This window comes from Centroberyx gerrardi, chromosome 16 (genome assembly GCF_048128805.1).
Source record: "Centroberyx gerrardi isolate f3 chromosome 16, fCenGer3.hap1.cur.20231027, whole genome shotgun sequence".
Lineage (NCBI taxonomy): Eukaryota > Metazoa > Chordata > Actinopteri > Beryciformes > Berycidae > Centroberyx > Centroberyx gerrardi.
This window is the reverse complement of record NC_136012.1, coordinates 22,746,979-22,772,672: the sequence shown is the minus strand read 5'-3', so window position 1 is coordinate 22,772,672 and position 25,694 is coordinate 22,746,979. Positions and strand designations below refer to the sequence as shown.

General features: G+C 40.9%; 1 protein-coding gene across 5 annotated transcripts in view; it reads left to right on the top strand.

Annotated features, from left to right (window-relative positions):
* LOC139919471 (teneurin-3) overlaps positions 1-23,147 on the top strand; it is a 121,296-nt gene extending 98,149 nt beyond the window's left edge. For 3 of the 5 annotated variants that reach the window (XM_071909241.2, XM_071909232.2, XM_071909236.2), the window contains 11 exons: positions 965-1,214; positions 3,259-3,279; positions 6,357-6,589; positions 8,455-8,609; positions 12,829-13,712; positions 15,083-15,258; positions 15,701-15,936; positions 16,787-17,083; positions 19,636-21,247; positions 21,668-21,798; positions 22,395-23,147. In XM_071909241.2, coding sequence (XP_071765342.1) covers positions 965-1,214; positions 3,259-3,279; positions 6,357-6,589; positions 8,455-8,609; positions 12,829-13,712; positions 15,083-15,258; positions 15,701-15,936; positions 16,787-17,083; positions 19,636-21,247; positions 21,668-21,798; positions 22,395-23,147 — 4,748 coding nt within the window. The remainder of the gene's footprint in view (positions 1-964; positions 1,215-3,258; positions 3,280-6,356; positions 6,590-8,454; positions 8,610-12,828; positions 13,713-15,082; positions 15,259-15,700; positions 15,937-16,786; positions 17,084-19,635; positions 21,248-21,667; positions 21,799-22,394) is intronic. The other 2 variants (XM_071909243.2, XM_071909237.2) reach the window with 1 other exon arrangement.
* The last annotated feature ends 2,547 nt before the right edge of the window (positions 23,148-25,694 follow it).

Sequence of the window (25,694 nt, the reverse complement as noted above, 5' to 3'; positions counted from 1 at the left end):
TTATGTTTACTCCCTCACTGTGACTGGAGGAAAGCAAGCTCCCTGTCAAGTTTAAGAGAACATTACTTTACATAAAATATGCTCCAATTTCACTGAGGATTTTCAGAAACCCATTGAAGTGGTTCTATAATAATACATGGTACAGAAGCATTAGAATACATCAATAGGATTGATGGTCAGCTGGTTGCCTGCGTGCTGCATCCAGTCCCTGCAGCATTTAAAGCCAGTCCCCAGATCACTGTCTGATCTATATTTACAGTAATATAAACAATATGAACTGATTTGAACCATAATTTCTGGACCTTTATGAAATTCATAAGACTCGTAAATCCTGAGGGTGGCCTTGGATGGTGCCACAGGTGCCACCCCAGAAATACAGCTAATTGGCTGATGTTCAGGGGATTTAAAGCACTTTGAAGCTGCAAGAGGTTTATCAATGTTAAAGTTATTTGTGGACAGAATTTTAGATTATGGTAGGGAAGGAATAGTTATTATGAGAGCATAAATATGAATTAGATTCAAATTTAATAAACAAAGTAAGCATGTATCATTATTTATGACTAACGAGTGTCTAGTTAGCTCCAAAGCATAAGGATGTATCTGACTTTTCTAAAGAGGTTTTCCATGTAGTGAAATGGCCATCAGACAAATGTGTAAACTAGCTTCACCTAGACATTGTGGTTATTAAGAACCCTTTTGAAATCATCCTTCAATTGCATATTAAGCTAAATAAGCTTAAATGGATTCTACTTTAGTCATTTTGTAGTGATTAGTGAAGTCTACTGGAGAAGTCGCAAGGTAAATTTGCCTTGTCCTTAAATCAAGGGGCAGCTGGGAAATGCTGCACTAAATTACTTAAGCTTTGTTTTTGTTTTCACCTCATTGTCTAGTCCAATCCCTGCTAGTAATGACAAATGTACACCGTGCTTTCAAATCAATAAGTGAAATGTGTTTTGTTTTTCAGGCATTCTTTATAAAGGGAGTGGAGAGAACCAGTTCATCTCTCTCCAGCCACCTGTGATCTCTACTGTCATGGGGAACGGCCGGCGCAGAAGCATCTCCTGCCCCAGCTGCAACGGGCAGGCTCAAGGCAACAAGCTGTTGGCGCCAGTGGCCCTGGCATGGGGCATTGATGGAAGTCTGTACGTTGGAGATTTCAACTACATCCGCCGCATCTACCCTTCTGGCAATGTCACCAGTGTCATGGAGCTCAGGTAAGATCAAGCAGCTCTTGTTGTTGGGAATTGTTTTCAGAAGGTTACATCGGATTTGTTTGATTTACAAAACAGGACGATTTAGATAGGCTTTTTCGCTTCTGATGAAAAGAAAATATGGTTCCAGGGTTCCTGTGCAGGGTATCTAAAGAAGTGTTTTCTCTGTCTATGCATCTTTTTGACTCTTAGCCTCATCAAATAGGAAAGGTTAGTGTAACCTGAAATGGTTAAGATAAGAGGACATAAGATGATACTTAATTTCATTATTTATTAGTATTATCTAAAATTTGTTTTTCATCTCATGACATGACAAAAACCTATGCCACATCCTTTAAGCCACTAAAAACATTAAGACATAGTAAAAAACAATATTGTTTAAAAAACCCAAAGTTCAGATCAGTTTACTTATAGACATTTTGGATCCCACTTCACATTTCTACACTTAGTCTTCAGTGTGGAGAGGGTGCTCATAAACTTGACCCAGAATAGAATGAAATTTAAAATGGGCTTGGAGGACAGAATTTCAGTCATACACATCCTTTCCCTAACCATACAAATTTGAAATCTTTTCCCTATCCATCTCCATAATTAGGAAAGACATCCTGTCTTCAGCGTGTAATTGAGATGATTTACACCCTCATGCCAAGTTGGCTTCCCTTACCAATGACTCTCATTCGCCCAGTTGGCTGATTTCAAAATGGCAGATGTTGATTTAATGTACATTGCGCCATCATCCTCCCTGAGACACATACTTGACAAATATATGAAGCATATGATCACGAGACTGTCTCCCAAAACCTTGGTGATTTGTTGTACATCAAGTCGGGGTGTGTAGGTGGTCCAGATCCCCAGACCAGCTAGGAAGATCCGGGAGGGGAATGTGAATGAGTAACGCTCTCCCGTCCCTCAAGAACTACCGCTGAGGTGCCCTTGAGCAAGGTGCCTCACTCCCAATTGCTCCAATGCAGCTGCTCAGTGACCAGCAGTAAAACACTGCGGTTGTACCTGGCAGCTCTCATGTGCGTAACTGTGTGACTGTGAAGCAGGATGCTGCTGAAAAGGAGCATGCATGCTCAGCAACCCTTCCCTAGATAAATAATGGTTTAAAAAATAGTTTGTTTCTCCAAGCAGCTCATTTACCATGTTACAAGGAGAGAGATATAAAACGCTAGTGTGCACTTGTGTTATATTAAATTTAGTCTGACATAATAGACACACCAACCATAGCCCACATTAGATGGCAACTGTTCGACATAAACCAGTAGAAGTGGAGAAATTGCAAATTACTTTGCGTAATGTATTATCTTCATTGGTTGCAGAATTTTACATATGCATTTGTAGATGGTCTCTTCCAAGTATGCAACATTTTTTTGTAAGATCCGTAAAATGCATGCTTGTACTATAAAACCACCAAAACAAATAGAATTCCCTGAACCTCTTTCAACTTCTGCTGCTGCTGTCAATGTAGAGTCTGTATTTAGATACTGGCTTCAGTGGCCTGGGTAACAAGTAGCAGAATCAATATTTCAATATGAGGTGGTCAAATTGAGAAAAGCAGTGGTAATACAGGATGACACTTTATGGTGGGAGAAGTACTTATTTTCCTCTCTGTGGGTTGTAACTCTTAGCCACAGTCCCTCTCCACTTTCTGCCAAACAAATCTTCATTGTCTGCTACTTTTTATAGTGGTTGTCTGGATTCTTTAACAGGATATTTTTGACCTTCTGAATTTCAGCTGTTTATTTTTCCTCACTAGACACTTGTCATACTGTAAGAAAAAGGCTTTGTATTTGTCTTTTACTTTCCTATCCGCACTCATTAGCTGTGCCCCATGGTTTCAATGAGGAATGCTAATGATGCTGATAAGGCTTGTAGCTAAAAAGCAAGGCAAACCTAGTAGCTTATTCGTACAGTGGCAAAACTGTGTGATGAGGCAAATAACTAACTGAAATTAAAAATGTAAAAGTATCCCTTTAAGATTTAACAATTTCATAATCTTGATTTCTTCTCCCTCTTTTCCTGCTCCGTCTGTACCTTGCTATAGAAATAAAGACTTTAGACACAGGTATGTGCATTGACTTAGTGCATGTTTTCTTTTTATTCTCCATACTGTTTCTGTCGACACATTTGTGGACAGCATCTCTATAAATATAACTCCTTCTTTTACTGTCACCATAAGTCCTAGGTATTAACCAGTTAAATACAAGGTAACAATAGAAAATTACCAAGTAATTACAGCTTAACATGTAAACAGTAAAGATGTCGTCCCCCACAAATGATGCAGAGTTGTAGTGAGGCATTAAGTAGAAATTATTTTGCCTCATATTTCTTGATTTTATGCGGCAGGGAAAGGGGAAGACGAGGTGCCATATGGCGTCCAAGATATTGTGCATGATGTACTGACAATGTAAGTTTGCGGTGCCCCCTTAGGCCAATTAGTGCAATTTTAAAAATGGGGAAGACAGCAATGAGATGCATCATTTGACTATGTTTTGTCAAAGTCCGATTGGTGGTGTCCGAGACATTGTGCATGACATACAGACGGACCGGGGACCTTACAGCTGTAAGTTAGTAGGTAAATACCTAGAAATCACAGCCAAATTACTTAAACACGTGTTGTTATTCAGTTGAAGTTACAACATTGTAATTGTCTCAGGTTTAGAAATGGTAACAGCCTGAGATTAACATAATTGCGAGGGAATTAGAGTACACTATCTCAGAAACACCTTCTCTTTTTCCCATCAATTCAACTATGAAACAGTTTCTGTGTAAGTAGTGGCAATTATATCAATAATGACCTTGCAGTCTGATAGAACACTTACTTTTCCTCTAATTTCATGGTGCATTTTCTTAAACACTGGGTACATTCATACAGGTCAGCAAAGTATTCTCATTCAATCTCTGCTGAATGATTGTACTGTATGCATCAATATATTACTAGGAAATACCTTCTAAATTGCCTTGGAACTGAAGGCAAAACTGGACATTCAGAGAAAGCACTGATTTGTAGTAATCAGTTGAACTGATATGTAAGAAAAGATAAGTTATAGGAATATGTGTAGCTGTGATTTCTAAGTATTTACCTATGTAGTTGTAGCTGTAATTACTTGGTAATTGACTTTACTTACCAGGTACATATCTAGTACTCAGGGTGACTGTAAAAGGACGGGTTAGCAATATATGTTGTGTTGAATTTTTTATAGGAATTTGATGGCAGCCAACTATTTTTGAGCATTTAGCTTGACTCATAATAGCTGTCAGGTTTTATGACTCCATCTTCATCATTTTCCAAAGATGTTTCATTGCCACATTTATTTTGCCATCACATTATCCACTTCCTAAGCCAACCAGTATTGACTGAGGTGCCATTAAACTAGAGTACACCCAGCGAAGCTATGTTTATGACTCTACTGTAAAGCAAGCTATTTTTCACATTAAGTGCCTGTGTTTTGAGCTCATTAATGATCCTTAAGCACCTGCTTTGTATGAATTACTTTGCCTCAGTAGAAAAGGTTAATTCAAGTTTCTCAATTCCTTGAGTTTATATAATTGCGATTGCCACAGAAAATTATAATTTAATTGGCTTTCTTAAAGTCTAAATTTCAGTCGATCCTGTGTTGTGCATCATCATACTATAAAGCAAGGAATCTCTGTCTGTATGTGTGTCCTTCGTATATCTCGAGAACCGTTCGTCCGGTCTACTTCACACTTGGCGGGTGTATTGCTGGGGACCCAAGGACGTGCAGTGTCAGATTGGACACGCGACATGTTCAATATTAATAACCTTTGAATAAACAAGCGAACAGCGCTCTGTGCAGCAGCGGGGCGGGGCGAACAGCGCTCTGTGCAGCAGCGGGGCTCAAAGCAAGCGACTGGAAGCACAGTGTCGAGTGTGAAGTTGTTTGGATGAGCGGTTCTCGAGAAAGCTGCAAGCAGCAATACCGGAGGCCGTTCCGGACAGGCATGTTTTGAACGGGCACTACACTAGTTCTTTTAACTCCTAATCCTTGACGCATTTGCTAACTCATTCTGAAGGGGTTAGATCCATTTTGAGACTGTTTAAATGAATGCAAATGAGCAGAACCAGATGCAATGCCACCAGTTGTTGCATGTTGTTAACACAAGCCAATCATTTTGGTAATTTCCAAAGGCTTCTCCCCACAGGGGAGTGATAACAAATGAAATGATCTGGCACACTCCAAAGTTGTCATCTGTGCTTTGTTATCTGGAAACCCTACTTTTGTGGTATCCTGTTAAATTCTCTTTGACTGCCATCTTCACAACTCTCTCTGTCTCGCTTTCTCACTCTCTCTCTCTTTCTCATTCACATTTTTTCATTTCACGTTTCCCCTCTGCTGTGGAAAATCACACACCCAAATTCACACAAATCTTGATGAGGTTTTCACAATGTTAAAAATAGATATCATTCCTCTCTTCGTTTGATTATTTGCATGACAATTTAGTTGCTAATTTTAAGTTGATAATAAGGTTTACATCTAGGCTGCCACTGGATTGAAGCAGTCAGAAAGTTACACTGAATTAACTGTTTACTGTCTATGTGTGAGAAAATCACATTCTGAATGACAATTGACAACTGACATGTTGAGTACATAACCTGATTGAATGTGGGCATGAACTTTCTGCTATCCCTTTAATGCAAATGGAAAATACACAAGTCTGAAAAAAGGTTACCTAATCTCATTACACATACACAATATAAGATAGTATGCAGCACTTCCCATCAGAACAATCTAAGAGGTTGAATAGATTAAAGTAAAGCAGTTTGAAATAAGTGTTTGCAATTTACCTTGGCCACACAGATTACACAGAGCTGTTTAAAATCTAATGCATACTAAAAACAATGTTGGCACTTTGGAGAGGTGTAATGCCACCAGGTGTTTACAATCCTAGTATTAGTAGAATTAATTCTTGACTCTGAAAGTTTTATTCAGACAGAAAATTCAAAATTTAATCTGGGTAGGTGTCAGTTGGGTTACACAGTCTGTTTGAGGCATTTCACTTAAATTATTTCACTCATCACATTTTAAGAGTAAATTAGTTATATTAAGGGATGATCAGTGGGAAAACAAAACAAAACACAGCACCTGCAATTACATAACTCAATTCTTCTTCCGAACGCAGCAACAACCCGGCACACCGATATTACCTGGCAACTGATCCGGTAACGGGCCAGCTGTACGTGTCAGATACCAACTCCCGGAGGATCTACCGACCAAAGGCCTTAACCGGGACCAAGGACCTGCAGTCGAATGCAGAAGTGGTGGCAGGAACCGGAGAGCACTGTCTGCCCTTTGATGAGAATCACTGTGGCGATGGAGGCAAAGCTCCAGAGGCCTCTCTCACCGGACCCAAAGGTATCATTTAAAACCAATGAAGACGTGGTACTCAAATGGAGGGGCGGAACGCAGTGATGAGTTACTCAGTTATGAATGGCAACTACTAGATTTTGATTTATGTGCACATTGGGTTCTGTGCCAACGCTGGGCCTATTGATTTTCATGGAGGAATTTTGGCTCTGGATCATGTGTTGAGGTGAAAATAGTGAGAATCAAACCAAGGCTATTCTTAAGAGACTCAGGAAGCCAGGTTAATGAAGCCTTTGTAATTTTCTGCAATTCAAAAAATTCTTGCTCTTTTACCCCAATAAGTAATCAGACAGATTTCATCATACTTAATTTTGCTGTATTCCACTGATCACCTTTCCATATGTCCAGTCCATAAAAAAATAGTTTTTAAAGAAATAATAGTTTTAAAAAATATTTTAGTTCTATTTATTACTTCATTATTCCTATTCATTAGATGTTCTTTCAAACTGATTATTGTCATCTCTTGTGTAGGTGAGACTTCCATGCTATTATTATTAGATTAGGACAAACTATCCCCAACCTGTTGGTCGCGTTCAGGTAGCACATCCTAGCCATTTGTGGTACGATCGCTCACTTTGCCGTGAATTCTTCTCAAGGCTGAGATGATATTTTTTCTGCTGGTCGTCGCCTGCTCTGAATGCCAACTCTAATGGCTCAGCTTCAGCTGGGTTTTAAAGGTTTGAGTGAAGGCAATCTAAGGGAGCGACTCTAACGATGGAGTGGGTGGAAGCCGAGACCAGAGAAGAAACAGCAGATGGCTCCATTTTTTTCCTCCCCTCAGACATTTGCTGAACTCTGCTCAAAAGTGACACTTTTCATCTGTCTGAGAGTCTCAGACTGTCAAATAGCCAGCTCCCAAGGATTCACCGTGGGCTCCCTCAGCTCGTCAATGTTTTAGCAGCAAGCAATCATGTGCAGACCTAGCCACAGGTCAAACCAAACCACTCACCTTCCATGGCAGCTTTTAAAGACTTCATTTCAAAATAAATCATACTCTGGAGATAAAACTGGAGATAAAGCTGATTCAGAACCTTTTAAAAGTGCCAAAAACAAAAGAACGATCCTCCACCATGCATGCATCTTCCTGAGATCAACGGTTTTCATTCTTTAGAATTAGATCCAAAACCACAGCGTGTTAAAACCACTTTTCAATGTGGAGGGTGAAAAATAGTCTAACTGCATGTGAGGTATAATTGAATTCCCATAGGTGCTGGTCTCTATTAAGCAGCACAGTGACACAGAGAGATGTGGAGGCTGGCGTGGCCTGCTAATGTATTTTCCCTGTGTGGGACAAATGGCTACCGCAACTCCACACTAGATCGGCTGCAACTTGCAACCCTGATCTGACACTCAATCATTCAGACAATTTAGTCCGCAGTTGTCACCATGGCAACTGCCTGTCTTTCACCCTTTTCATCTAAAATTGGCCAAAGCTGTCATTTCCGCTCCCTCGCTCATCCATTTCTCAAATGGAGTGCAGATTGTTGATGATTGCTGATGTCAAAAATTTCCCAAACGCACCACTCATTGACACCCCCACCTCCGAGGTCCTTTTTTAGAGCTTAGGGTTAGAAGATGCGGCAAGTGCGCATATACCGTATGAATACAGCCTTTCCCACTTCTGCCTGAGAAATTATTTAATACCAGAAAAGCAGCACGTGAATTATTGATGGCTGTGCTTTTTGCAGTGACCTGAATAATGGGAAGGCAAGCTCGACACATGTATCCGTCGTGTTCCGTCCACTGAGTCATGCAAGCAGAGATGCAGCACGTCTGCCACGTCTTCCTGTTGTCACTTGAGTTTTTTTTTTTCCTTTTTTTTTCATGCTGCTGCCCCACTCTCATCTCAACAGGCATCGCTGTGGACAAGAACGGCTTGATTTACTTTGTGGATGGCACCACGATCCGGAAGGTGGATCAAAACGGCATCATCTCTACTTTCCTGGGTTCTAACGACCTCACGTCTGCCCGCCCTCTGACCTGTGACAACAGCATGGACATCAATCAGGTGATTTACACACAGAACCTCCAAACAGCTGTTAACCCTGCCTACAGGCTCTCACAGGGCATGTCACAGCGCCACCTGGTGGCTTCCTTCCCCACACACCCACCCCACCCCACCCATCCATGACTCATCATGGACTTTATGCGGTGTTATATAACGGCGTATACATTACATTCACACTAGAACTAATCCATTTATGAATAATACGCTTTTGGGCAAGTGGTTTTCAAGTGAGAGCAAGACATCTGAGAGCATTTTTGTTTTGGTTTTAGAATTTACCTCAACATCTACATTTTAGACATTTAGGTGATGTTCTTATCCATAAAGAAATCCAATGACTTCAATAGTAGAATGAGGTAAAATTCCTAGATCATCAACATTACAAGGTGCTAGGTGAAGAAACAAGAGCCAGGGAGGAAATGTAGTTGTTTTTTTCCCCCTAAATAGACAGGAGCATTTTCAGTGAAAGTGAAGAGGTAAAATATGGGAGGAGGAGGATGTGATTTAGGCAGGAAACGGAGACATGAAGTGTTTATTGAAGAGATGAGTTTTCAGGTCACGGCGGATGATAGGGAGTGAAGAATAATTACTCTTAGTCTTGGGGGCTTGTTTTGATGTGGCTGGAGCTGATTTATATTGCTCTACAAGGAACTCTTTGGGTTTAGGCCAGTCGCACGGCACATGATAAGGAAGCCGCACTTGGTTGTTCACCACAAATCAGACCTTTTCTTCAGCAGGATAACACCCTGTTTTGTCCAGTTAAATTTACTATCTACCTGTGAATGAGGTGGTATAAAATTAGTGCCCTGCCACAGCATTATAGGTTATAGCACTACAATGCCATGAAACCTCTTCCACAGTACAACTGTAGCTCTCTGCTCTCAAACATTTATATCCTTCCTCATTCCACTCCTTTCCATTAACACTGAGTTTCCAGACCTGGCGCAAATGAATAATGAAGAAAATAAAAACCAAGAAAGGCTTTTATCGTATTAAAATGAATGTGTTCATGACATACTGTATATCTAGTTTCTACAGAAGGTGAATTCTGGAGTGGATTGGCCGTTGAGAAGGAAATTGCCGCAGGATCACTTTCTCCTACCTCTTGCCTGTGTGCACCATCAGACATGACATTGGGCTTTTTCATTTGTCCATTTACATTTTAATTAGATTGCTGCCATTCTAATCCAGAGCAGTTTACAATGAGTGAAACAGTAGAGTAAGCCTGAACTGCTAGATCACCAACACTACACGAGAAACACTACAAACAATCAATCATTTATTGTTTATTGTGGATCCCCATTAGTCGATGCACAAGCGACAGACTAGTCTTCCTGGGGTCCATTTAAAATATCAACACTCAACAGAAATCAATAGTAAGGATTACAAGGGTCAAAACCACATCACCCTGACAATAAATATCACAAATATCCTTGTATCCCATGTAGGATAGCACATTGCTGGGCAATAGAAATAAAAACCAAGGAGAAAAGTAAAGTTTTTTTTTTTTTTAGACAGGTGCATGTTTAGTGTAAATACAAGAGGAAGAGAGGGATGTGATGGGAGCGAGGGGAGGGGTGAACATGAAGATTAAAGGGAAAGAACATGAAGACAAAGGATTAGGCATGTCACTTTTTGCTAATTAACCAAGTCATTTGGTACGAGCCAGTAACGACATGCTTTTGGCTAGACCATATGATCCTGAGGCATCCAAGCCTGAGAGTTGGCTCAGAGCAAACTAGTGGGCAGCCTTGAAGGCGGTGTGTTTTATTATTACTCACCTGATGGAAAAGCACCATTCAGGAGCATTTTGACAGTTTTAATGATACAATTACACATTTGAAGGCCAGACCAGTCATTTGTGCTTTTACAATGAAGCTTTTTATTCAGTGACACATTTGTGCCAAGCAGACTGTAATAGTTTGCCTGGATTACAGCTTTGGACTGTAATATCTAATGCTCACATTTCCAAGATGTGGGTAATGGGGCTGTATTTTTTTATGTGTGAAATATTTAGAATTTAATTTCATTTGATGCTATATACTTTATTGATGACGCAAGGGAGAAATTGTCTTTTAGCCTTCTGGTTTGGGCAAAGGGTCAGCCAGTGGACACATCTACAACTGAGGGGGTTAAGTGCTTGCTCAAAGTTACTTTGGCCGCACAGGGGATCAAACCCTGGCTCTCCGGTTGGGTGGGGACGACCTCACTAATTACTAGGCCATCGTGCCGCTCCATTTATATTTACATTTTAGGCATTTAGCAGACACTCTTATCCAGAGTAACTTAGAATAAGTGCAACGGTAGAGGAAGCTTAAAGGATAATACTGGCCATGGTGAATGTTAAGCCCATTTTTCAGAGTGTCATCTCTCCCTTCCTGTGTGTTTTTTTTTTTTAAAGCTGTAGCTAGAGGGATTTCATAGATGTCTTACATTTTATCTATATTTTCTACATTTTGAAACAGGTCTCATAGAGGGTAAGAAACATTTTTTATTGTCATTAGCACTGATTTGTGCATCTACATTAAACTTGTTTACTTAGGACCCATTTCATAGGAACTACTTTCAGGCAGAAACACTCTTGAAATGAAGTGGGATGTAACCATGAGGATGTTAGCATTTGGTGAGAAATGCTTTCTAATGAGGGTCTTCCAATTTAAACAAATAAGCGTAAGCAAAGATTGTAGTGAGAGTTTTGGATGATACTGGCCGAGCTATTCATGTTCATTCATGGAGAGGTATTTTTTACTTTATATTATTTTTTCCAGAATCCACCATTGTTCTGGTGCTACAGCTATGCTGCTATGGTGTATTAGTTACTTCCTTGTTCCAATGTTTACATTTTCACCTAACGTCATAGACACACCTACTCTTGCTCCGTTCATCCAATAAGAGCTTTCTGAATGTGCACATCAATTAAAACATTTTCAAATGTATCTGGATAGGAACTACTTTTCATTCACAAAACAATGTTTTTTGATGCTTTATCAGGCAAGGCCTAACAAAAATGTTGTAGACACACACAATCCTCTATGGATTACTTGAAATTGGAATTTGGCTTTGATATCCGTTGGAGTTGAATGAAAGCCAATGGCACCTAGAGGTAGGGGAATAAGTCATATGATAACTGTTTTTCTGACAATAGCACATAAAATTCACAGGAATTTTTAGAAAGGAGAGAGGGCACGCTGGAAACTGGGCTTAACATTCACTGTGGCATTCACTGTGGTCAGAATCACGTATCACCAGCATCACAAGTCGGAGTTGAAGTTGGAGTGCGGCGGTCAAAACAACCAGTGAAGATAAGAGCTCATCTTATAACCCAAAGGTTCTTTCATTAAATATTGATTCTACTTTCCCCTCTACTGGCAACATAATGGATAGAAAGACTGTCCTGTAACTAAAAGGTCACAGGTTCGATTCGTGCAGCAGCCAATGTCTCTATCATCAACCGTGTGTCCTGCTGAAGCGTCCTCCCTGCCCACTCATTGTAAGTTGCTCTGGTTAAGAGCAGCAGCTACATGCATAAAATTAATGAATTAATTAGTTAATATGTATTCATATCTAGCCTACTTGAACACTCAGATTTAGCACGTACATGAGGTGATCAAAACCTCTGAAACCTTCTCAACAAATCCAAGGAACAGCTTTAAGTTTGTTAATACCTCTACCAGTGTGCAGCATTGTTGTAGTGAATTAGAGTACATTTCTCTGTTTAGCACTTGTCAGTTTAAATTTCAGGTCAGAATGTATCATTGGGAAACCAGCTTGTTCCTCTTGGGAAATTTATATTGTTACTTGAAGGAGTCTGTGACAGTCTGTTGATGAAATTTGAGTTTCTGTAGGTGCTGCTCTTTTCTTTGTTCAGCCATGGTGGCTATCGGCGTTAACCACCCAGTTCTTCTATTTATTTCATACAAACCGCTGTTGCTGCTTGTGAAACCCTAAAAATGCATGACTTGCTGTGTGACAGGATTTTTCCCAGTAAAGACCTACCAGACACTAGGTGTTTAGAACAGCAAATGTAAAAGCTTTCATGAACTGGGTATAGGTTGTGCTAAATGAATCTGTGATAGAGAGTAACAAAACAGACATTTATTTTAATGAAAGTGTCATGGGTTATTACTTTAAGTAAACAGCTGTCAAATTCTAATTCAAAGTTATAATGATGTTGATCTAATGTAAATACCTCATTATAGACTAATGATGTGTTGTATTGTAGGTGATCTTGGAGTGGCCCACCGACCTAGCAGTTAGTCCTATGGACAACTCCCTCTACGTCCTGGACAACAATATAGTGCTGCGCATCACAGAGAACGGTCAAGTGAGTATTGCAGCGGGTCGACCTATCCATTGCCCGTTGGCTGGGATGGAGCGTGGCGTGGCTGGTGGTCAAAGGGCACAACTGACTCCCCTAGAATCTGCCGTTTCCATCACCATATCCTACCACGGGGCCTTCTACATAGCTGAAACAGACGAGAGAAAGCAAAGCCGGATCCGTAAGGTTTCTGTGGATGGTGAGATAACGCATTTGGCTGGGGCCCCCTCTGACTGCGACTGCAAGAATGATGCCAACTGTGACTGTTACCAGACAGGGGATGGCTATGCCAAAGATGCCAGGCTCAATGCCCCGTCCTCTCTAGTGGCAGCTCCAGATGGGACACTCTACGTGGCAGACCTGGGCAACATCCGCATCCGGGCAATCTCTAGAAATGGGCCAACTTTGGCCTCCAGTGCCAATGCCTATGAGGTGGCTTCCCCCGATGCCCAGGAGCTGTACGTGTTTGACATCAACGGAACCCACCAACACACTGCAAGCCTGCTCACTGGCGACTTCAAATATACCTTCAGCTACAGCACGGAGAATGACATCACAGCTGTTACCGACAGCAACGGCAACACTCTGAGAATCCGTAGAGACCCCAACCGCATGCCGGTGCGTATCGTTGCCCCTGACAACCAGGTGATCTGGTTGACCATGGGGACCAATGGCGGACTGAAAACTCTTACAGCTCAGGGCCAAGAGCTGGTGCTTCTTACTTACCACGGTAACAACGGTCTGCTGGCTACAAAGACCTCAGAGATTGGCTGGACAACATTCTATGAGTGAGTATATTGGAGATTGAAGAGATCAATCTGTGCAAATCTTCATGTGTCAAAGTCAGACTGATTTAGGTTGCAATTCATTTTGGCCCGCTGCATCTCTGCAATGGAACTGGCCCACAATACAAATTGAACACACCTCCCACGTTCTGCACACCGATGCAAACTCTCCACTTTTTAACCAAATGCACACAACATTCTGTACCCCTGCATTGTGTTGTACGCCTACTGGCAGATGACATTATGTTTAGGAATAAAAATGCATGGCCTGATTTTCATGGACTATTGGATGAGGAACCAGTATTACCAGGCTTACAGTTCTAGGATTTATTTGACCAACTTTTGCTTTAGCTCGTCATCTGCTACTGAACCGATTTAGACACCGTCCTGAACATACTCATACTGTGTGTGCATATGTGCGAGCCTGTGTGCCTGTGTGTGTGAGAGGGGTGGGGGTGGGGGTCTGTGTGTGTGTGTGTGTGAGTGTGTGTGTGTTCTTGCTCCCCTCATAGCGCAGGACCAGTTTACTCTATAATTGGTAACTTACCTGCAAACTGCTTTAGGGTGCACAGTTAATTGAAACCTAATTATAAAATTTGCCTCAGATCTGTAAAATAGCCTAGTTAGACTTATAATAACCCAATATCCATAAAGGATGCCACTTTTTCTTTTTTCAATTGACTAAACCATGAGTATCATGTATTCATTATTTTTCTGGAGGCCAGGTGGCAGAAGAGTAGCATTATTATAAGTGCATCTTACAATAACATGTTGAGCTGATATGCATAAATTTAAAAAGGAAAGTTAATATAATGACCAACTAAGCTAATGACTTCAGTATAATGCACTTTTCGAGCCAGCTGAACTTAATGAGGCCTCAGTGTTGGAAGCACAAGATTTTTTATTTTTTTTATTTTGTTGTTAGTGTGGCCTTTGGTGATTGAATTTTTCACCCATGTGTAATATGCTGTCATGTTTTATTATTATGTTATAAATGATATCCTCAGTTTAACTAAAATAGCTAAAGCATTCCATTGACATTAAGATGGCACATCAATCATCCAAATAATTTAATTCATTACAAGTTGGTGTTTTTAATATTTAAAAATTATAGTTGATGAGATGTGAGTGTCATTCACCCCTATCCAATATTTGGTTAGCACTTTGGGTCAATCCAGCAGCCCCTTCACTCATGCTCTGAAAACTGGAACATTTTAACAAACTGATAATGAAAATGTGACATTTTAATTACAAGAAAATAGATGGTCTTATTCAACAAGTTGAAAGAGCTCTGATTATTGAATGCACTGTTATGAGAGAAAGCCCTTGTACATATCAAAGCTTTGTCATTTAATGTTCTTTTTGTCAAACAGCTACGACAGTGAAGGGAGGCTAATGAATGTGACGTTCCCCACTGGAATGGTGAATAACTTGTACACAGACATATACAGCGCTTTGACTGTGGACATTGAGAGTTCTCTGACGGAGGAGGAAATAAGTATCACCACGAATACCTCAACCATTCGTGCCTTCTACACTCTGGCTCAGGGTAAGGCAGCATTGCTCACCTTCCTTATACAGGTACCAGCAGTTCAGGCAGCCATTTTGAAGGTGGTTATTTGTCATTGTTTCAGGGGTCACCAGGGCAATGTTGAGTAAGCTTAAGTCGTGTATCATTACAGCTCAGAGGGTCTGACAGACTACAGTGTAAATTATTCCTCTCTCAGTGTGTGGGTTTGGGTGTCAGGGAGACGCATCAACCTTGTAGCTAAATGGTTTCCACTATGCGTAGAGCCAGATGGTCCAGCTATTTCTAAGGCCTTATTCATTTTCATCCTTTTGATCTGAAAACGGTCTAATTTGAAATAATAAGTACTTTTAGCATCATTGAGCGCAACCAATGATCTCAGGGGATCGTCAATAACACTAAGTCTTGAACATAATTAGCCATTCCGTTGTTTTAAATTGCGCTTTTTTTTTGCCATCACCAGACCAATGTAGAAGCAGCTATCAAGTGGGCTTTGACAACTCTCTGAGGATTACCTATGCCAACGGGATGGACACCCACTACCAGACAGAGCCCCACATCCTGGCAGGCGCTGCCAACCCAACTGTAGCCAGACGCAACATGAGCTTGCCAGGGGAGAGTGGGCAAAACTTGGTTGAGTGGCGCTTCCGCAAAGAACAAGCCAGGGGGAAAGTGATCGTGTTTGGACGCAAGCTTAGAGTAAGTCTGATTATTTATTTATTTTTAATTTTTTGTGCTGCATGCAAATGATCAGTAGCCTATGCCAATAAAAGGGAATGTTTTCTGTGGTCTTGCATAGCTCTGAGCATAGAGCATAGCACTGACACTGTGAGCATTCACGATTCAATTCCCACCTGGGTCACCCATGCTCAAAATCAATGAAACCATCCAACAAAGAGGTTGTTATTTTTGTTAAGTTTGGTTGTTAAGATGTTATTTTATGTATTTAGCTATGTCACTGTCTTTAATACAATCTTGCAAAATTGCTGCAATGCTTTTCTGCCTCTCTGTCCTTAGGGCTTTATGGGTCACATAAACATTTAAAGTTCCAGATAAAGGGGATATCAATATTCCAGTACTGTATATAAGTTCACATCGTCTTATTGCCCCTCCTCAGAATCTGACACTGAGATTTATGATTTACTTTATGAACTTAACTTGGGTGGTTACTTTGCCTCACAGCAATTTTCGTCTCTCCAGTAAATTTAGGAGGTTGTGATTTAAGCGTACCTGAACAATTGCCAGAGTGTCTCTCAGTTTAATGAAGCTCGTGAAGGGGCTGTTAATCTCTGTGACTACTGTAGCAGCAATTTCAGTTCATGCAGTTTTAAAAGGCAACCAGACAAAGAACATGTGAACTCCACCAATATCAAAACAAATCAGTTCTATCTGAGTTTGTACTGTTGTTTAATCTATGTAAAGTGCTTTGTAGCCATTGTTCAAAAGTGTTGTATAAATGAAGATTAGTACTATTATTATTATTAGTAGTAGTAGTTGCTTACTAGTAGTATTTTGTCTTGCTCCTACTGAAATCAAACCCTCTCTACAGGTGAATGGACGGAACATTCTGTCTGTCGATTATGATCGCACCTTGAGGACGGAAAAGATTTACGATGACCACAGGAAGTTCCTCTTAAAGATTATATACGACACAGCAGGCCACCCAGTGCTTTGGGTGCCCAGTAGTAAGCTGCTGCCTGTTAACGTGAGCCGCGGCAGCAGTGGGCAGATCAGTGCCCTGCAGAGAGGCCCCACCACCGAGAGAGTCGAGTATGACAGCCAAGGCCGCCTGGTGTCCAGGGTGTTTGCTGATGGGAAGACATGGAGTTACACCTACTTGGAGAAGGTGAGAAAATAATATGATCTGAGGAAATGTTATGTAAGGGATAATGTATAGGACACGGGTCATTATTGCAAAATAAGCCCTGACAGGGTCAATTAAGACCCTGACACAAAGCAAAGATCAGCCTTAAGGGGCTTATTTTGCAATAATGACCGGCTCCCTGTACATTAGCCTTATTATATTGTTTTGTCAGGGACCATGTACAAAAACATGAATCTCAGTTAATGAGAAGAGCTGCTTTGCACCAGATTTAGCTACTAGCTAATTTCCATCTGTAGTCCCTCAGGCAGGTAGACATAAAAACAGTGCAAAACACACAAAAAAATAAATAAATACAATAAAGTCACACAATCACATTCATAATCACATTGCCAACCCTGAGCAAAGTAACCTACCCCACCCCTAAACTCCTCTTGTACACAGACACACACACACACACACATTAATGCAGACATGATTGGTTACTTAAAGTCCAGTTTTTAACTTTACAGGAGAAAATATGAAAATCTTAACAAATTTTCAGATCAGTAGTGAGCTTATTCCATTCCTTTATAGCTTTAACCGAGAAAGCAGACTGTGCAGTGGCAGTGCCTCATTTAGGGATACTGCATTCACCCCTTGAGGTTGACCTTGTAGCTCTGCTCATATGTTCAGAACGGAGTTGGACAAAGCTCTTCAAGGGTGGAGGGGCAGCATTATGGATGATCTTAAACACCAAACGAACATCTGAATATATAATTAAGTTGTCAAAGTTTAACATATTATATCTAGAAAGTATATGACATTTCCTATTGAAGATTTTAAGGGCTTACTTATGAAGTGACTTGAGTGGCTTCAAAGCAGTCTTACTTGCCTGAGACCAACATGACACACAGTAAGAAAAATGAGAAAAAATCATTGCATTCAAAAATGTCCAAGATGCCTCAACTGTAAGCGAGTTTCTAATATCTAAAATCAGCAGGACTGCATCCACAGAAACGTCTGTAGCTAGCATCCATGAGCTACACTAGCAGAACTGTAACCATAGCAACGAGCCATTCAGCCCTAACCCTCAACTCAAAAGTTTTATGCTCTCCAAATAAATAAAAAGTAATACTGGAAATATTCCATGTTTCTAACCTAGGTTAACCAAGTGTTTTTACCACCACTTGTTTTTACCAAGTGTTTTTATCGCTAGTTAAATTGATTAGAAATGATCAAAATCGACCAGATTTCTTGACTATGGAGTGATATAATTAGATGTAAAACAGCTGTCTGCTATGTGAAACAGTGGTCTGCTATTCAGAAATAATACACCTCAGAATGCATTCATTGGCCAGCGTATTCAACAAAGCCGAGTAATAAAGTAACACAATCTGTGTCTCTCTCTCTCTCTCTGTTACATAAATACTCTTCAAATTTAGCTTAGAGCATTTTTCTTTTGAGTTCTTTTGAAGAGTGTAGTTGACTTTGCACTGAGATGCTCAGCTATAAAACCATGCAGAGATTTCCTTTGCCACTCCTGGCATCATCCCTTCATTGCGTGACCTGGGGAGGCCATGTCAACACTCTGACACAGGGAACACGGAGAGCTCAGGGAGCACAGGGAACCTCAGTGTGGTAACGGATGACTGGGCATGACATTTTAACAGGAAGGGTGGTAAACCTTTGGAAGACAGACTGTAATCCAAAGTGCATACAAATTAATTAAATAAGTCTCTTGTAGGAATTAAAAATAAACATTGTTTTTTGTCAGATACAAGCGCATGTTCAATTTACTAGACAATAATTAGAGGTTAACATGTCTAGCAAACATCCGAAGGAACATCTTTTCCAGCAGCATTCTCAGTTTTGACAGGCGCTATGTGTATCATTTTTAAGCATCAATAGATCATTGTCAAATTACTTGTGATACCTTGGTATAATCTCCGTGAACAAATTAGATCATGGCTTAGACGAGTAGCCCCTATCTCATGCCAGTGTTATAGGTAGTGCTAGTGTTTCTCAAAATTAAGACCACATTTCCCATAAACCCCACTTTCCTCCTGTCTCAAAGAGGATTCTACTTGTCCCCACTCACACTCTCTGGTGTCACCCTGCATGCCTAGGTTTTTAAGAACAAGACAAAGGGTAAGAGTCGATAATTGATCAAGTGATTTCACTTGTTCTACCATCTGCCATTGCGAGAAACTCTAAAAGTTTTAGCTCTGTTTGCACTGGAAGAACAGTGCAAACAGAGCCCTCTCCCTGTTTTGTGCCTTAGAGCATCTCCCTTTGTGCTGTCAAGCAATCCAGCCGATTTTGAAATCCAACCCAGTGGTACACACTGTAAAATGTAGTGTAAGAGGCTGCCAATCTTCTCAGCGTTGGTCTTGTTTGTTTACAGTATTTATGCTAATGTCTCAAATTAATGCAGTAAGGATTTATTGATGTAAAAATGCTGCACGTAGCACCTTTATATTGCAATATTTCAAATTTCAAGTGGAGAAACCTTAAGATTCAGTGCAATAATTTAACAAAACTTATGTTAATTATGTAACTCCAAACATTTGTGTTGTTTTCCTCTCTTCCCCTAGTCCATGGTTCTCCTGCTGCACAGTCAACGCCAGTACATCTTTGACTTTGACTCCCTGGACCGGCTTTCTGCTGTCACCATGCCGAGCGTAGCCCGTTACACCATGCAGACCATCCGTTCAGTGGGCTACTACAGGAACCTTTATCATCCCCCAGAGAGCAACGCCTCGGTGGCCGTGGACTACAGTGAAGATGGCCTCCTACTGAGGGTATCTCACCTGGGCACAGGCCGTAGGGTCCTGTACAGGTACCGCCGGCAGAACAAGCTGTCAGAGATCCTGTATGACAGCACAAGGGTCAGCTTCACCTACGACGAGATGGCAGGCGTGCTGAAGACTGTCAACCTGCAGAATGAAGGCTTCATCTGCTCCATCCGTTACCGCCAAGTGGGTCCCCTGGTGGACCGGCAGATTTTCAGATTCAGCGAGGACGGCATGGTCAACGCACGCTTTGACTACACTTACGACAGCAGCCTGCGCGTCACCAGTGTGCAAGGCGTCATCAACGAAACACCACTGCCCATCGACCTCTACCAGTTTGATGACATCTCCGGAAAAGTGGAGCAGTTTGGAAAGTTTGGGGTCATCTACTATGATATAAATCAGATCATATCCACAGCGGTCATGACCTACACCAAGCACTTTGATGCGCACGGACGCATCAAGGAGATCCAGTATGAGATCTTCCGCTCGCTCATGTACTGGATCACTTTCCAGTATGACGATGTGGGACGGGTCACCAAGAGAGAGATCAAGATCGGCCCCTTTGCCAACACCACCAAGTACGGCTACGAGTATGATGTGGATGGCCAGCTACAGACTGTATACCTGAACGACAAAGTGGTGTGGCGGTATACATATGACCTTAACGGAAACCTCCACCTGCTGAACCCAGGAAACAGTGCCAGGCTTCTGCCATTGCGCTACGACTTGAGAGACCGCATCACCCGCCTGGGGGACATCCAGTATAGAATGGACGAAGATGGCTTCCTCCGTCAGAGGGGAGCAGAAATCTTTGAGTACAACTCCAAGGGACTCCTGGTGCGGGTCTACAGCAAGGGCAATGGTTGGACAATTCAGTATCGTTACGACGGACTCGGACGTAGAGTGTCTACCAAGACTAGCTTGGGCCAACACCTACAGTACTTTTACGCAGATCTGAGCTACCCCGCCAGGATTACACATGTATACAACCACTCCAGTTCGGAGATTACCTCTCTCTACTATGACCTCCAAGGTCACCTGTTTGCAATGGAGATAAGCAGCGGAGAGGAGTTCTACATTGCCTGTGATAACACTGGCACCCCCCTGGCTGTCTTCACCAGCAATGGCCTCCTGGTCAAACAGGTCCAGTACACAGCCTTCGGTGAGGTCTACTTTGACTCAAACCCAGACTTTCAGCTTGTGCTTGGATTCCATGGAGGACTGTACGACCCCCTGACCAAACTGTTGCATTTTGGGGAGAGGGACTATGACATAATGCCTGGGAGATGGACTGTCCCAGATGTTACCACTTGGAAAAAAGTTGGCAAAGAGCCAGCACCTTTTAATTTATACATGTTCAGAAATAACAACCCCATCAGCAAAGTGCATGAAGTGAGAGAATATGTTGCAGGTAAGAAATGTGCAGAAAATATTATAATGCTGCTGCTGATGATGATGATGATGACGATGACAACTACTATATTATTATTATTAGTAGTAGTAGTAGTAGTAGTAGTAGAAGTAGTAGTAGTAGTAGTGTTGTGAATAATGATATATATATTTATGTATTTTGGTTTATTACTGAATGTTTATTCACCAGGTACTGAATTTGTCAGTTGATTGCTAAGTGAATGCAAGTGAAGTAAATGCAACAATGCAATATGATCCATTGCACACTGAGAACTTCTTAAATGCAGACACACACACACACTCTGTGTATAATGTACCACAGCTCATTGCCTTACAAAGTATCTAAGTAAGATATATATGGTATTCATATAACTGTAAACCATCTCACTGTCTGCCTCTTTAATGTCTTTCTTTTTCTTAGATGTGAATAGCTGGCTTGTAACCTTTGGCTTTCATCTACACAACACCATTCCTGGGTTTCCGGTCCCAAAGTTTGACTTAAGCATGCCATCCTATGAACTGAGGAAGAGTCAGCTCTGGGATGATCTGCCGGTTGGTTTAATTAACATCTCTTATACATGTTTAACATAAAACGAATTGAATAGCAAAAAAGCTGAGTCTGTTTTATAATTCTGCTCCAACCAACAGACAATATGCTTTTGATAGGGTGGGGGATCAGACACAACAAAATAACTATTTTTTTCTATGATGTTTTCCTCTTAAGTAAATATTTTGAAGTCGCCACATTTTAATTGGATTGCCATATAGTTCATAGCATATCAATTTTAATTGGGCCATATTTGCATAATAACAAGCACAAAGTGTACTTTCCACTGTCCTGCCTTAGTTATCCACTGAACACATTTTAGCACTAACTTCACATTTTAGTATTGCTGCTGTTAAAACAATCTTTTGAAGCTATTTATGTTGGGCTACTTTAATATAAGGCTTTAACACAAAAATTGTTGCCCCAAAATTGTCACGGGGGATTTATCTACTTTTGGCTTGAGAACACAGCTTGAAAACACCATTATCTTAGAGGGAGATGAAAAACTCTTTGAAGCAGAGCAGCCTCTGCTTCTAAATGGCCTGGAGAGTCAGGTTCTGCCATGTTCAGGCGTTAACGTTTCACTGCACTTTTCCTACAGTCTATCTCTGGGGTCCAGCAGGAAGTAACCAGACAAGCGCACTCTCTCCTGTCATTCGAGCGGCTGCCAGAGGTCCATCTCAGCCGAGGTCGCAGAGGTGAAAAGTCTTGGCTGTGGTTCTCAGCGGCGATGTCTCCCATTGGTAGAGCCGTTATGTTTGCCATCTACAAGGGCAGTGTGCACACTCACACGCTCAACGTAGCCAGTGAGGACTGTATCAAGGTTGCAACCATCCTCAACAACGCCTTCTATTTGGAAGACCTTCACTTTACTATCGAAGGTCGGGACACACACTACTTTGTTAAGCCGGGCCTTCCAGATGCCGACCTCGCCGCTTTGCACCTCACTAGCGGACACAAGACCCTGGAGAATGGTGTCAATGTGACTGTTTCCCAGTCCACCACAGTCATGGATAGTCGGACTCGCCGTTTCGCAGATGTGGAGATTCGCCGTGGTGCTCTGGCTCTTCATATTCGCTATGGTTCCACTGTGGACGAAGAGAAAGCCCGGGTTGTTGAGCTCGCTCGTCAGCGGGCCCTGGCTGGTGCATGGGCAACAGAACAGCAGCGAGTACGTGATGGGGAGGAGGGGGTCCGCCCCTGGACAGAGGGGGAGAAGAGGCAGCTCCTGAGCAGTGGAAAAGTTTTGGGGTATGACGGGTACTACGTGCTCTCCATTGAGCAGTACCCAGAATTAGCGGACAGTGCTAATAACATCCATTTTCTTCGACAAAGTGAAATTGGGAAAAGGTAACAAACTGAGGTGAATCTTCTGCCAAAGAGACTTTGTTTCGGTAGACAAACACTAGTGGGCAAAATGACTGTAATCGAAGGTTAGAAGCGGCTATGTACACAGATGTGTTGGTGTGTTTTTGTTAAAAAAAAAAAAAAAGAAAAAAAATCGGGGTCAAAAGCAATGCTGTGCATTGTGACTTAGGGACTACAGAGTAAATGTATAACTACACCAAGCCTTAATATGGCAATTACAGGTCAGTTCCTCTGTAGCACAAGCCTTTTGGACTCTGGACTCTTTCAACAGGAGCAGAGGAATAGTGGTGTTTTGGGGAAACAGTGAACTGTTTTAGGTGTTTTATGTTTCTTGTTTTGATCGAGAAAAGTCTGGCTCAACAGAAAGTATTAAAAGAGGAAAGGAAATGTTTACATTATGCATATCTGCACTTCTCCGGAAAGAAGAAGTATGTGGCTCATGAGCTTCACACTCGCAGAGCAGGCAGTGACCGTGAGCAAATGTTTGTTTTTAAAATCAAAGACTTCTGATGTTAGAGATATTCTCACCAAACAACCACTATGTATACCAGATTTAGCACTGTAAAACATCAAAATGTCTCATTCTTCTTAAGTTGCTTTAAAAAGGAAAAAAAAAATGTAACATGTTTAAATACCCAATATCCATTGTGAAACAAAGGACAGTAAAGGTATGAAGTAACTATGTTGGGGTGGGGAAAGGCACAGATGTGTCTTGGATAGCACAGGGACACCATGTTTTGTAAATTATGCAAGAGTTTTATGGGTTTTTTAATGAAATTCAATAAATGTCCGTACTAGTCATATTAACAGTAATTTATGTTGTGTTTATACATTACAAATAAAGTCCAACCGATTTTGATTTTTTCTTTCATTTTTCAGACATGCAGTGTTTTTTACTACAATTTAAAGTTACTTTTCTTCTCAATATGGCAAATCTGGGGCTTCTTCACAAAGCTCTGTTGAAGTGAGAACTAATTAACAGAAACCTGTACATGTAGTGACAAGTGGTGATGTATCTATAGCATGCAGTGAAATATTGTTTCCACTAAATTTAGCGTTTATTGGGCATAATGCCTTATGACCTGGCTTCCTGTCCGATGAATATTTCATCAACGCAAATATTTTATGAACCCATCTCACATAAACAAGGTTACAGTGGATCCAAATATAGATCACATCCATGTTCTCGGTAGGTATCATCATAACTTGTTTTTGAATGTTAAATGCGCTCATGGATTAAAATGACATTCGGGTTCTTTTTGGGGTAGGGGGTTGTCTTTTTTTTATTTTATTTTATTTTTTTTAAGAATTGGACAATGTTTTGCCATTCGTTTTCATGAAATAGGTCAACCGTTTTTTTTTTGTTTGTCAGAGGAGAAAATGCGTTTTCAAAGTGGCAGGTTGCTCAGACACTAAGTTGGCAAAGTGGATATCACGCCTGCTTTAACAAGTCTTTCGAAATAGTTCTGCATGACCTCACTATTCAAAAAAATAAAAAAAACACAAATGACATAAATGATTAAAAATACACCATCTCAACTACAAAGCTAAAGAAGACAAATCCAGCAGTGCTTTGAAGTCAGCTGTTTGAAGCTGTTCTGAATTAAATTGTGTAAATTGTGGCTGAAGAGATTTAGGAGTGTAACTAACCTGAAATTTAGACAGTTGCCTAAAAACAGAATCTCAATCAGCATCATAATCCAAGAGGTTTTTAGGTATAAGCTTCTGTAGGAAGATTTGCTAACTCCATTTTAATTACACTTGGAGTTGTGATCATGCCCCAGCTTTCTCTCACTCATCTTACCATTAATCAAAGCAGTGAACAGTCATTCTGATGATAGTGATTTCTTTTGCACCAGCTTTTGTAACCAAACGGAGTGGAAGGCTCTTTGCACAAAGGCTGTTTTATACTGTTGTTTTTTTACCCCCCACCTGCTCCCCCAGCATCCCGCAGACTCTTAAACTTAAAAGTCTTAGTTTCAGATATTTAAAATGGTTTATTACATATAACAACAAGGTTATGTCTCTTTTAATGTTTCTCAACTCAAAATCTGAGTAACAGGCCTTCAGAGTTCTCATCAGACCATCATAGAGTATACTTCCCCCCTTCACCACCCCATTATGAAATCTCTTATGAAAGCTCCCCTGTGTGCTATTGTCTATTGTTCCTTAACAATGAAATTACAGTGAACTTATACAAACCTCCATTTGTTTTGATATATCCCTACAAAGAGAGTTTCAAACCCCACCAGTACTGAAAAAAGCTTGAAATACCAAGTGAGCTATCCCAAATATGAAGCGCTTAAATCTTTCATTATCTTAAAAGTCCTCTGATGCTCCCTAGTGGTACAAAGTGCACAGTTCAGAAAGTGTTCAACCATTCAGCTGTCTACATCATGTAGCAATACACTTGTTATAAAACCGAGGAATCATTGCTGCACTTTCATAAAGGTAAAAAAATATATTTATATATATATATATATATAGTTGCTTTTGAGCAGTTAACATCAAATAATTCAGTTGCACTCTGGTG